General features: G+C 41.2%; 1 protein-coding gene across 2 annotated transcripts in view; it reads right to left on the minus strand.

Moving 5' to 3' along the window:
* The window catches only part of ANAPC5 (anaphase promoting complex subunit 5), an 11,880-nt gene extending 1,000 nt beyond the window's left edge, over nt 1–10,880 (minus strand). Inside the window, exons 1-13 of one of the 2 annotated variants that reach the window (XR_001862186.1) lie at nt 10,750–10,880; nt 10,144–10,339; nt 9,081–9,147; nt 8,329–8,430; nt 7,018–7,208; nt 6,103–6,184; nt 5,334–5,423; nt 4,259–4,440; nt 3,654–3,789; nt 3,348–3,422; nt 2,476–2,597; nt 1,245–1,352; nt 560–721 (exon numbers count right to left, since the gene is read on the minus strand). Coding sequence is in view for 1 of the 2 variants with exons in the window: in XM_008634045.2 (XP_008632267.1) it covers nt 566–721; nt 1,245–1,352; nt 2,476–2,597; nt 3,348–3,422; nt 3,654–3,789; nt 4,259–4,440; nt 5,334–5,423; nt 6,103–6,184; nt 7,018–7,208; nt 8,329–8,430; nt 9,081–9,147; nt 10,144–10,339; nt 10,750–10,849 (1,607 nt within the window). In the remaining variant the exon portion in view is untranslated. The remainder of the gene's footprint in view (nt 1–559; nt 722–1,244; nt 1,353–2,475; nt 2,598–3,347; nt 3,423–3,653; nt 3,790–4,258; nt 4,441–5,333; nt 5,424–6,102; nt 6,185–7,017; nt 7,209–8,328; nt 8,431–9,080; nt 9,148–10,143; nt 10,340–10,749) is intronic. The other variant, XM_008634045.2, reaches the window with a different exon arrangement.
* Nucleotides 10,881–11,336: the final 456 nt, after the last annotated feature.

Consider the following 11,336-nt stretch of genomic DNA (forward strand, 5'->3'; position numbering starts at 1 on the left):
GCTGGTCTCACACTGGAATCCACTGGTATGAGCAGCATCTTCAGGGAACATCAACACAAGCCATGTCTGTTTCTAATAACATGATGTAATGCACACAATTTTTTTTTCAACTTCTTCCCCACAATCTTCTTTTAAATCAAAACTTGTCAGTAGAAATGAGCTGCTCTCTGAAATGATTGGGAATGGCTTCTCCACTCAGTCAGTGCTGACAGCCATGTCTCTCAGAATAAACAATATAACTGAACTCATTAGGAGCATTATTTTTAACACAAAAGCCAACCTGTGCTACTAGGAAGCCAAAACACCAGCATAAAAAAATAACTGAAGACATTAAGAGAGGGGAAATTTATGCTGCTTGATTATATGCAATAATGATACATTTTAGTAATACACATGAAACTCAACTTTTATTAACTTCCTCGAAGGTTTTTACATTCAGAGAATGCTTCTTCAGAATCAACAATTTAATTCCAGCAAGGTTGTATTCTTAAATCTCACAGGAGTAAAAACAGCATCCAGACCCCCAGAATAAATGTTGCCCTGCAGCCCTGTGAAAACACAAATCAGACCTACCTGGGAGAAAGCCAAGTTCAGCACAGTTTCAGAAGCCAAGTACTGCAGGCTGTATTCCCGAGCGAGGGCCAGAGCCTGGAGCAGCACCGGCAGCGCGATGGTGTGACACGAGGATCTCCAGTAGAGCTCTGCTATGGACAGCAGCACGCTAACCAAACAGGGGCAAACAGTTACAAACCTTTACTCTGGATGAAAAATGTCCACTTGTTTCCCAAGGAATTATTCCATCCATAATGGTATTGGTTTTATTATGAATTATGCTGCTGCATATACAATAAATTTAAATTACACCCTTAAGAGGAGATGCCACAGACATATAAAAGATTAAATAACACTGTAGCTCTCTCAAGATTTACACCAAGGTAGAACTACGCACACACACATTTCCATTCCCTATTTATTTTAGATGCAGTGTTTCCTTCTTCCACGAACCTTCCTGGAACTTTAAGTTTATCACCTTTCAGTTTACGTATTGAAAATAACTTAAGTTTCAATGCCACAATATTTTGAGGATTCCTCCATACTGTGATTAATAATTGAAATGACTCTGTAATCTCTGAATCACAGCAGGTAATCTGAAGACTAGTGAAGTCTGAACACAGACAAATTGAAATGGCTGATTCTAATCACTGAAAAGTGGCTTTAATACTCTGAAAATGAAACATTCTTACCTAATCACCATCTCAGTGTTCTTGATTTTCTGGCAGTGGATCAACAATTTCTGCAGAAGTTTATGTGCCTCTGACATTTGATTTTGAGCTTTCAGTACAATGGCTTTTCTGTCGTGGTAGAAAGAAAACATCACTGTATTTTTGTATTTTAGATAGAATTCTGCTCTTCAGAACACAGTTAAACAGGTCTCTATTTTGTGACCTGTGTTTCTTTTAGCTGCAGACTGGCACCCGGACAAAGTGTACACATGCTGCACACACAGGAGGAAAAACAGATCTCACTGATGCCAACTGGACAACTCCCAGGCAGAAAGGATCAAACTCATAAAACAGCTTTAGATAGAAACCAGGGATTGCCAAAACCAAAGGCCAAACAGGCAGCAGAAGTGGGAGGCCATGCAAGCTAGAAAGCACAAGTAATTATCTGTGAGAAAAACAGGTATGAGGTAAAGCAGCTAAAATTGGCCTGTGCTAACAAGGATACAGAGCAACAGGAAAATGGAGAACAGGGAAGTCAGGACCAAATGCACAGCAACAGGGATTGGGTACAAACACCCTGAACCAGACACTGAGCAGAATATTTAAAGATCAGGAAATTCATGATCAGTCCAATTCCAGAAGGACAAGCATCAGGTCCCACAGCTTGAATACTGATCTTCCAGCTGACTGGCACTGGCTGCTTTTAGGTGTTTTGCATCATTGAAAATCAACACGAAATTCTTTTAACACTACGCTGGTTTTCATACTCATCAAATAACAAGTTTTAACTGTAACTATTTTTAATACGTCATTCTCATTTAGAAACAAGAGCCCATTAAGGTGAGTGAAAAAAAATCACATTGTTCCATTTTGGAGATGTAGAAAGCAGGCCACAAAAGAATTCGCTCAAGACCTGAGCTCCCTCCCCAGCTATTTGACATAAAAATCTGCTTTGTGCTCAGATTTGAGTACAGCAGATTTTGAAGAAGTTACCACAATGGATTCACAGCTCTAGAATAACACCAACTTCAGCTATTCCAGTTCTTAAAATGCCCAGAGAAACAACTACAAATTATTATTGCAGGACATGCTCTACGGGAATAGCCCTCTAGGTTAGACAACATGACCTTAACTAGTTCTGGAAAGGGAAAAAATATGTAAGGACATGTGACTGCCAGTGATCATTTTGCTAAATTTTTCATTATCTTTATGGAACACACCTGCAAGTGCATGAAGACCCATGATTTCTTACCTGTATACACCTTCAATGCTATTAAGTGCTGTAATTCCTGCTACAAGAGAATCTGCTACGTGGTATCTGCCATCGTTCATGGCTCGCTCAAACTGTATTTTCTGATCAAACAGCATCCAAAGCTAAACAAAGAACATCCAGAAACAAGTTTTAGAAATTGTGCCTGCTCATTTTCTAATCCCAAGTTAGAATTTACTTTTTATTTTCCCCTCTGGGTATTTATGTCTAGACACACTAACTCCACTGTCCAATTATTGGATTTACTGAATTACTGTCCCCAACAGAAATGCTCAGGTCAGGATTAATGTTTCAGTATCGAAGCTCACCTACTTGACTGCATTTTAAGTAAAAAGGCTCTTTTAAATCATTACTAATGATTTGAGACTTGTAGAGAAGTAGATTTGTTCTGTAGTGAAAAGAGGACCACACTACATTTAATGGGATCTTGAACACTTCAATGTAAATACTACCTTATAGACTCCTGTGGTAATGTTTCCCAGAGTCACACAAAAACCAGGTTATTAGCCTATTATCTCAGTTATTTCTGGATTGTAATCTATCAAAATAAGCAGCACTAATTAAACAGAACTTTGAAGCTCCAAATCAATGCAGAGCATTTAATTGCTCTATGTGCTCATGAAGCAGATGTATATTCCTCTGTTAATGAAATTTCTACTTAAACAGTTTCATCTTAGGAGGCTGTGGTGGGAGAAATGTCTCACCAGTCTGAAAACAACACAGACAGCTTTTCCATGCTTTTGTAAAAAAGCTGATGCTACACAGCTTCCCATGAGGACGAGCCAAGGGAAATGAGAAAATGTACAGCCCAAGGCACACAGAAGAAAATTCAGGCTGAATGATAAGTGTTCTACCTGTGCATGCTGACTGTTGGGAGGGAATCTCTCCTTTAGGTGTTTCAGTATTTCAGAAGCAGCTGCAAAGTACCCCTGGAACACAGAACAACACTGATTAATGCACCAGGGCGGGCCCTGCTCCCCTCCCTTTAGGCACAACCCTCAGGGAAGGGATTTGCCAAGCAAACACCTTGCATTGTCTCTGCCCCCAGAGCAGGCTTAAAAGGTAGAAGAAACCACAAGTCAAGTCTTGCACTCTCTGTCAGTAACACCCACACGTCCTCTCACCAAATGCCACTTTGTGCAAGTAGCCCTAAAGCTCACCTGCTCGGCGTGCAGCTCTGCCAGGTGACACAACACCACGGCGAAGGACTCGGTGTTGTTCTGCTGAACGCCCACGTTCACAGCCTCCAGACTGTTCATGCTCAGCAAGGTCTGGGCTTGTTGAAGTGCCATGGTGCTTGTGCAAGAGAAGTATCTTTTAGTTTTCAAGCGGCAAACAACAACCATTTTTAATCTATGGTCTTGTTTTGACAGTAGTCTACATTGCCTGGTTAAGCCAGGGGCCTGGGGAGAAGGAAAACTTGTAAAACAACTGCTATCCAAGGACTCTGGACTGTGCAGGCACAGCAAATACTACAGACTGAAAGCTGCACACAGCCAAAGAACAGAGATGCTGAAAATGGGGGCACAGGAACAATTTATGATCTATTTGCCACTACTGAATGGAAACTCTATCTCTTCTTCAGTATGAGTTTTAAAGAAACACAAGAGAATGGAAATAATTGCACTCAGCCTGCACTGAATCACAGTCTGATTGCTTTATTTTAGTGCACTGGAGAGACACAGTCACTTGTTACACCTATATAAATGCATTATGTGCTAACAAGTGCAGTAACTAATCCAGGAGTTCCACACAAAGCAAATACCTGCGGCCATATAATCTCCAAATGGCTGTTTTCTGTGCTATGCTGATGTCAATGAGCTCTGACAGGCTGTGCTTCCAATGCAACAGATCGGAATCTTTTAAGGCATCCATTAGTTTGTTGGCAGCCTTTCCTGCAAAAGCTCTTTGCTGAACCAAGGACTGTATTCCCAAGGAAGCCAGATACTGGGAAGAAGGAAAAAAACATACCTACAGTGTTGGAAGATAACAGAGCACCCCAAGCTTGCAAATTACACTGGAGCGGAGTTCTAAACTACTAAAAAAGAATCCCAAAAAGACAGCACAGACAAAGGAACACTGCTCCAGGCATTTCTTTAAATACTCACTTATGCACACCCACACATATGTGAATGTCATTTTGTTAGATGTGAAAGGTAATTTCCACTCCCCCACACAGAAATCTTATGGAGGAGGACAGGACCAGTACCTGGATTTCTCCAGAACTGCTGTGAAAACACAGCCTTTGCTGTCCTTCCCACAAAGGGGCCATGTCTGCTCCTATCTCCCAACAACAGCGGTTGAGTCCATTTTAGAACAATTCTCTTAACAAAGGAATTGCAGATTTGGGGAAGACAGAAATAAACATTAACAGACAACAGATCCAGCGCACAGACTACCAAAGGGGAGAGCTGTCCTGCAAGATTTCACAGAGCTGTACAAGTAGATGTGTTCAAAGCCCCGCCAGAGGCATCAGCACTGAGCTTCAGGGAAGATGGAGGCCTAAGAACGTCCCCTGAGCACCAGATTGTGCCAAAATGGTGCCTGGGCCAGGAGCCACAGAGAGCTTTTCTGCCTGAAAATCAAACAAGTTAGAAGGAAAACCACTGAACCTTGCAATAATGCTCTGGCATTAAAGCAACTGAACTCTGGCTTGTTAATATGAAGAATAAAAGTCATAGAAACAGCTGCATTTTGGAGTGTTAGAACATGTTTGTTTAAATCCAGTCAGGTATTTTGAACAGAACAGCCACAAAACCCCAAACTCTGATCACACACACTCCCCACCACCACATGGGTTTGTCCCAGAATAAAGTTAAGGATTGATGAAATGGACTCACTGGCAACCCAAAATGTAAGGATTTGTTCACAGAGTGCTCCAGCAGAACACAGCTATCGAATATCTTCTGCTCCAGGATGTACAACCAGCTCTAGCAAGGAAAAAGATCAAAATCTCATTGCAAATAACTGATGGCTGCAGCACTTTTAACTTGGCTTCCTGTTACAGAATGCACAGAAACTCACTAGAAATACAAACCACTTGTGGATTGATTCTAATGAAACTTCTACTAAATGCTGCACAGCAAAACATATCCGAAGTGCAGCTAGGCTGGGATGCTGGTGTGGCATCAGCCAACACTGGAGGTTCAGTGATGCACAAAACCACAGGGAACTGTGGAATGCAGCACCTCAGGAGTTTGATACCATTGATGTAAATTCATTATAGTGTTAATTACAGGGAAAAAAAATAAAGAGAAATCCAAGTCTTGCCCTCCTACTTTGCTTGCTCTAAAGGTGGCTGGTTACACTTTGAGAAGTCAACAGGCAGGATGAGGAGGAAGCTTATGAAATACTTCTTTTTACAACATCTAAGACTAAAGTTTGAGCTTAGTACTGAGATCCTTAGGATAACAATTCCTGCTTAGGAAATTAAACCTGAGCTGCAACAAAACATCCCATGATTCTACAGCTTGTTGTCCTGTGTGCCAGGAGCGATGTCACCCCACTGCTGGGCAGTCAAATGCCCTGGGTGAGATGCTGCTGTAAGAGAAGTTCTGCAACAGTTCACTGAGCAGAACGACTCAAGCCCCATTTGAACAGAGCTCTCACCAGGCAGTGCTGCAGGCAGACATGGTCGTTGGACTCCTGGGCAATCCTGATGGCTTCCTGAAGTGCAAGTTCAGCCTGCTGGCTATGAGCAGACAGAGGGAGAACAATTAGTATTCCCACAGTGCTTAAGATACAGCATCCTGATCCAGAGGAATATTGATCTGAATTGTGCATAATGCACTCAGATCTCTGATTTAACAGCCTGTGTTTTCCTCCCAGCACTCAGCAGTGCATTCTGGCTTTGAGGACAATAAGCCTGACAGCATCTGCAAACCAAAATGCAGCTGTAACCCCTGCATGGGCTTTCAAACCCTGTACATGCCATGGTACCAAATTATTGGTTGAACAGGGGCAGTATTTAGAATCTGCTTGTGTAGAAATTGTTGCTCTCAACTTTGCAGCATCCTTCCCCTCTCCAGTCCTTTCACATGATGCCTCCAGGCAGCAATCAATAAATGCAAACCATAAGTGAAGATGGGTAGGCCAGCTTTAGCAACAAAATAAATCCTACCCGTATGGCATTTTAAATTCTAAAAGCTCAGATGGCTTTTTTTGTTTAATTATTCTTTTGCCAGATCATCAGTTCTACCTTGGCTTGCAGAAAACCAACCACACTTTCTTGAGAATATGGATGAAAATAGGCATTCATGCCCACTGACCCCTCTGAGGTCAGGGAAATGTAATTGAACACTTAAAATACCCAGGACACAGACAAATGTCAACTCTTAGATGGCTCAGTTATTATGGAAACCAAATAAATGTCAAAACAAAAACGAACCCAAACAATCAAGACCGAAAGACGGCTCCCAACCCAACCACACCGGCTGTCAAGTTAAAGAAAGCCCCTGAAAAAAACAGCAGGAAGGGAAGGTCTCTTTGTCAGCATTTTGAGATGCCCCCGGGTGAATTCCTTACTAGTGACCGAAGCGGCAGTGCAGGGCCGCCAGGTTGAGCGCGGCGTAGCGCAGGCTCCGCCCGTATCCCTCATCCCCGTTGCTTTTGCTCTCTGCCCCCGTGAGGATCAGCCGGTCAAAGTAATGCAGGAGGCTGTGTGTGGAACTGAAGACATCTTGCACTCTGAGGCTGTTTAAGTAGCTTAAATAATGCTGAAAAGCGAAGCAAAATCAGCTTTAACTGTACAGATATTAAACCAGAGTTTTGTTTATAACAGTATGTATTTTAGCCCAACATGTGGAACCATGAAATACTGCACGGCCAGGGAAGTGCATGCTGGATCAGAAGTTGCACCAATACTGACACGACCTGTGCAGAATTTCTGGATAAAAATAGGTACTTTCTTGGACAAAATTGGTTGTCTGCCCTAACAGGATCTGCCAAATGGTGAAGATTACAAGATCTGGCTGTCAGAATGATCCCAGCCAGTCTGAGATCTCTACAGAGATGGAATCCCTGTATTTACGTGTGAAGTGAGAGTGGGAATGGAGGCAGGACTCCCACAGTGTTTGCACTCAGGAAGACACTAGGAAACATCAGGACTGCTTCCATATGCTGTGCAGATAGAAACAAGATGCTAAATTACATATTTTCTTTTTGGCATTGAGACCTGAGCAGGATAATCCTTTATGCTGTGAAATCCAGCCAGGGACTAAGGCAGCCCTTTCAAGGATACCCTTCCAAACAGCAGCAAGGAAAATCCTGTCTACCTTGGCCCACGGCTGCTGGGAGGAAGAGGTAGAAAGCAAGGCAGGAAAGAGTTGAATTTATGGAAGTTGCTCAAGAATAAGCTGTTGAGGGACAAAGCAAGAGCTCACACCACAGGTCTGGAAACTCCCCTCAGTGGGAGTTGTCTATGGCTTTCAGTATAAATTGCTATTAAGGACCAGAAGCAAAGTGAACAACAACCAGCAAAATTAACAGACATTACACTTAATACTGATTTTTAAACTACAGGAGTATGAGGCCTGAAACTCCTTAGGAAAATGTGGGTAAAATAAGTAAGTTTCAGATTTAGTTGAACAAGAATGCACTCAGTCCCACCAAAATTAAGAGGCTTATATCTGTGCATGAAGGGGAAGTACTTTGCTTAATTAAGGTTTCTGTACCTTCAGGAGATTTAGTCTGAATTACTAAACATTCACATGCAACTTGCTCACACTTTTATAGTGTACTTATATTTCAATAGAGAATAAATTACTCCCAAATAATCCTATTCTAGAGATAAGAAATCCCTTTACAACCATTCTGGATGAAGAAAAAGATACTTACTGCTTCAGCAAAGTCTGGATTAAATTTTAACAAGTTGTTCAATTCCTTTTGTAAAGATGCTGGAGCAAGAGCCTTTGTCTCATCATTCTTTAGTAAAGAAGCCTGGAATAAAATTTGAACAGTACAAATAAGATATGTAACTCCATAAGGAGGGCTATAAAAATATATTGTGGTACAGGATTGTCAGGTTGTTATCTGCTTGGAAAGGACATTAAAGAAGATTTTGTAGCAGCTCTGTCTACTATGACAGTGGCAGTTTGATTCTGTAGAACTAATGCCACACATTGCTCACTGGAATTACATGTATCTTCTCATACAAAAAAAAAACCCTTAGGAAAACAAATACCCTAAATCCACAGTTTGCTTTGGCAAGCTGTTCAATTAATAAAAAATTACAAAATGTAGTTACTAAAATTAGCATTACTGACTATTGAATTACTGACATTTGTGTCCATGTGTATTTCCGTTCCCTTTTTTATTTACCAGCTGGAATAACCAACAAAACTGCACATTTCACAGAAATACGAGGCAAGCAGAGCAGAAGGACCTTCTCAGAACCAAATATCAGCATATGGTGACATGTCTGGATAAAACACTCATAGCCCCAAGTGCTCATACTGAGCAACAACATGCAAGATATCAACAAGTCTCCACCACATCAGAGAAAACATCACGGCTGACACTGTGGATGAAATTCAAGGTGAAATTCATGTTATGGAACATTTTCGCCACTTTAATGAGAATTAACATACCTGCTGAGAAAGAAAATACTCTGCTTGTTTCTGGGAAAGAGGCCCACTGCAGGCTATCTCTTCTTCCCTGGTAAGAAACACTCTGGTTAGAAACAGGGGCAAGGAAAGGCAACACGGAAATGCATTTTATCAGACACCCCACACTTTTGCTTTATAAAGTTTTCTGAGATATTATAGCTCAAAGCATGAAAGAACGCTGAGAAAACTTAATAAAGAATAAAATTTACTATATCAAAGTAAGCAATCCAGACGATTTCACACAGTTCAGCCTCAACCCTGCTCTTGTAGTCGAGAGCAATGTTACCCTAAATACATCCTAAAAAACCCTAAAGAAAAACAGCAGAGAGAACATTTGGGGCTGACATATTCAAATGGCTTTGCTCTGTTCTTTCTGTCTTCTGAAGAGAGTCCCAAGGAGATGAACTGGCACTTTGGCCACATCCATCACTGCTGGAAACAGCTGGTATGCAAGACATTTATTCTGTGGAAAAACAGCAAGTCCAGCATACAGCCAGACCCCAAAATGTCTGACTCAGGCTGCAGCGACTCCTGCAAAAGTTTATACAAATACAGTTTGCAAAGTACATTTTAGATTTACGGATATATAAAATACTTTCAGGATTCTTCTAACAGTGGAGCACCTGTTTAGCAGGTGAAAACTCTCAGTATTTGCTTCTCCTTTTTGAGGTAAATAGACATGAGTTCTTTTATTTGGAGAAGGGTGAAAAGCAAAACAAAACCATTCAACTTAACTTCTCCTTATTGAGCAATCTTTCCCTGTTGGAAGCAGAAGTGGCCTCTCCAACAGTTTTAGCACGTGACAACCAGAGAAGTCATTCAGCAGAGGGGAATTGTTGGCAGCAGCTGCCTTTTAGCCTGTGGCTCCCTAAGCAAGGATGAGGATGGGGCAGTGCCACCTGCACGAGCCACTGACAAGTGTTACCACACGGTGGCACCAAGGAAACGAGCGGCCACAAATCTCAGCCCGGCTGTAGGAGACTTTAATAAAATAAAAGATTCATTTTCTTAAGGGGTGGGAAAGACTTTAACACAAATATATCACCTTAAAGGCCCGTCAAGTTCTTCTTTCTCCATTTTCCCATCCAGCTCCTCTGGACTTGTCAGCTCCATCTCATTCTCATCGGCTCCGTTCTCTTTCTCATCCTTTTGAAAGTACTGCTGGAGTGCTGTGTAAAGTTTATAGACCTGGCTAAAGGAAAGTTTGTTGTATGCCAGGATCATGTGGCGCAGGAACAGACCTGGAGAGGGAAACACCTGCTGTGAGCATGGTCTGTCAGGTGCTGCTTCAGACAGGAGACTAAAATCATGGCCAGCAGCTTAAACGTCATTTAGTTCCTCATTAAATAGAAATTAATGAGAAATAGAATAGAAATTACTGAGTCTTATCTCAGCCTACCAAATGATACAACTCAGTGTTGCAGGGTGTAAATCTGGTCATAATTTAGCAGCAAATCTCACAGATAAATTGCTAAAATCAGCATCAACCCCACAACATGCAAAACTATCGGTTAATGTGCAACATCCGAGCAAGAGAAAAATGACATTGTGCAATTTTACACCTCCCCAGAAAAACAAAGCAGTATCCTGAGGGAGTCACATCAGTGAGAGATATCACATCAAAAACAGCTTATGGATAATGATGGCTTACCTACTACACTTGTTTTATGAACTTCTGGCTCTGTCCCTGAGAATGAATCTGAAAGATCATCAAAAAATTGTTCCATATCTTTCAGTTCTCCTTCTGCCATAAGTTTTAACCTAAACAGGGGAAGAAAATTACATTTTTAGGGTATTAATATAGACATCAAACAAAATAACTCTTCTGCTTCCTGTATAAATGAGTAAACACAAAGAGAACCAAGTGATAACTAATTTCTTGGGCCCAGGTGGTTTTCGTAGTGAGATAAATAAGATCGTATTAAATACTGATAATAAGCCAAATAATAATCAGGCTTAGGCTTTTTTTCTTTTTAAACAGGTGTCTATTAAAAGAGAATAATTAGACAAAAATGGTTATTCTTAAAACAAATAGGAACCCCTTTTTTATTATTTTTAAAATATAATTTTTTTGATTGATTAGATTTTTGGAACTGTTGCTGTTCGTGCCTTTCAGAACTTAGTTATGACAAGAAATCTGTCGAAGTAGAGTTTTGGCTCAAATATATGCTTTTAAAACCTGACATTTACAAGTTTTAGACCACCTTTCCGCGCTCGGAGCGGACACAAGCAGCGCAG

Source organism: Corvus brachyrhynchos, unplaced genomic scaffold, assembly GCF_000691975.1.
Source record: "Corvus brachyrhynchos isolate BGI_N302 unplaced genomic scaffold, ASM69197v1 scaffold114, whole genome shotgun sequence".
NCBI lineage: Eukaryota > Metazoa > Chordata > Aves > Passeriformes > Corvidae > Corvus > Corvus brachyrhynchos.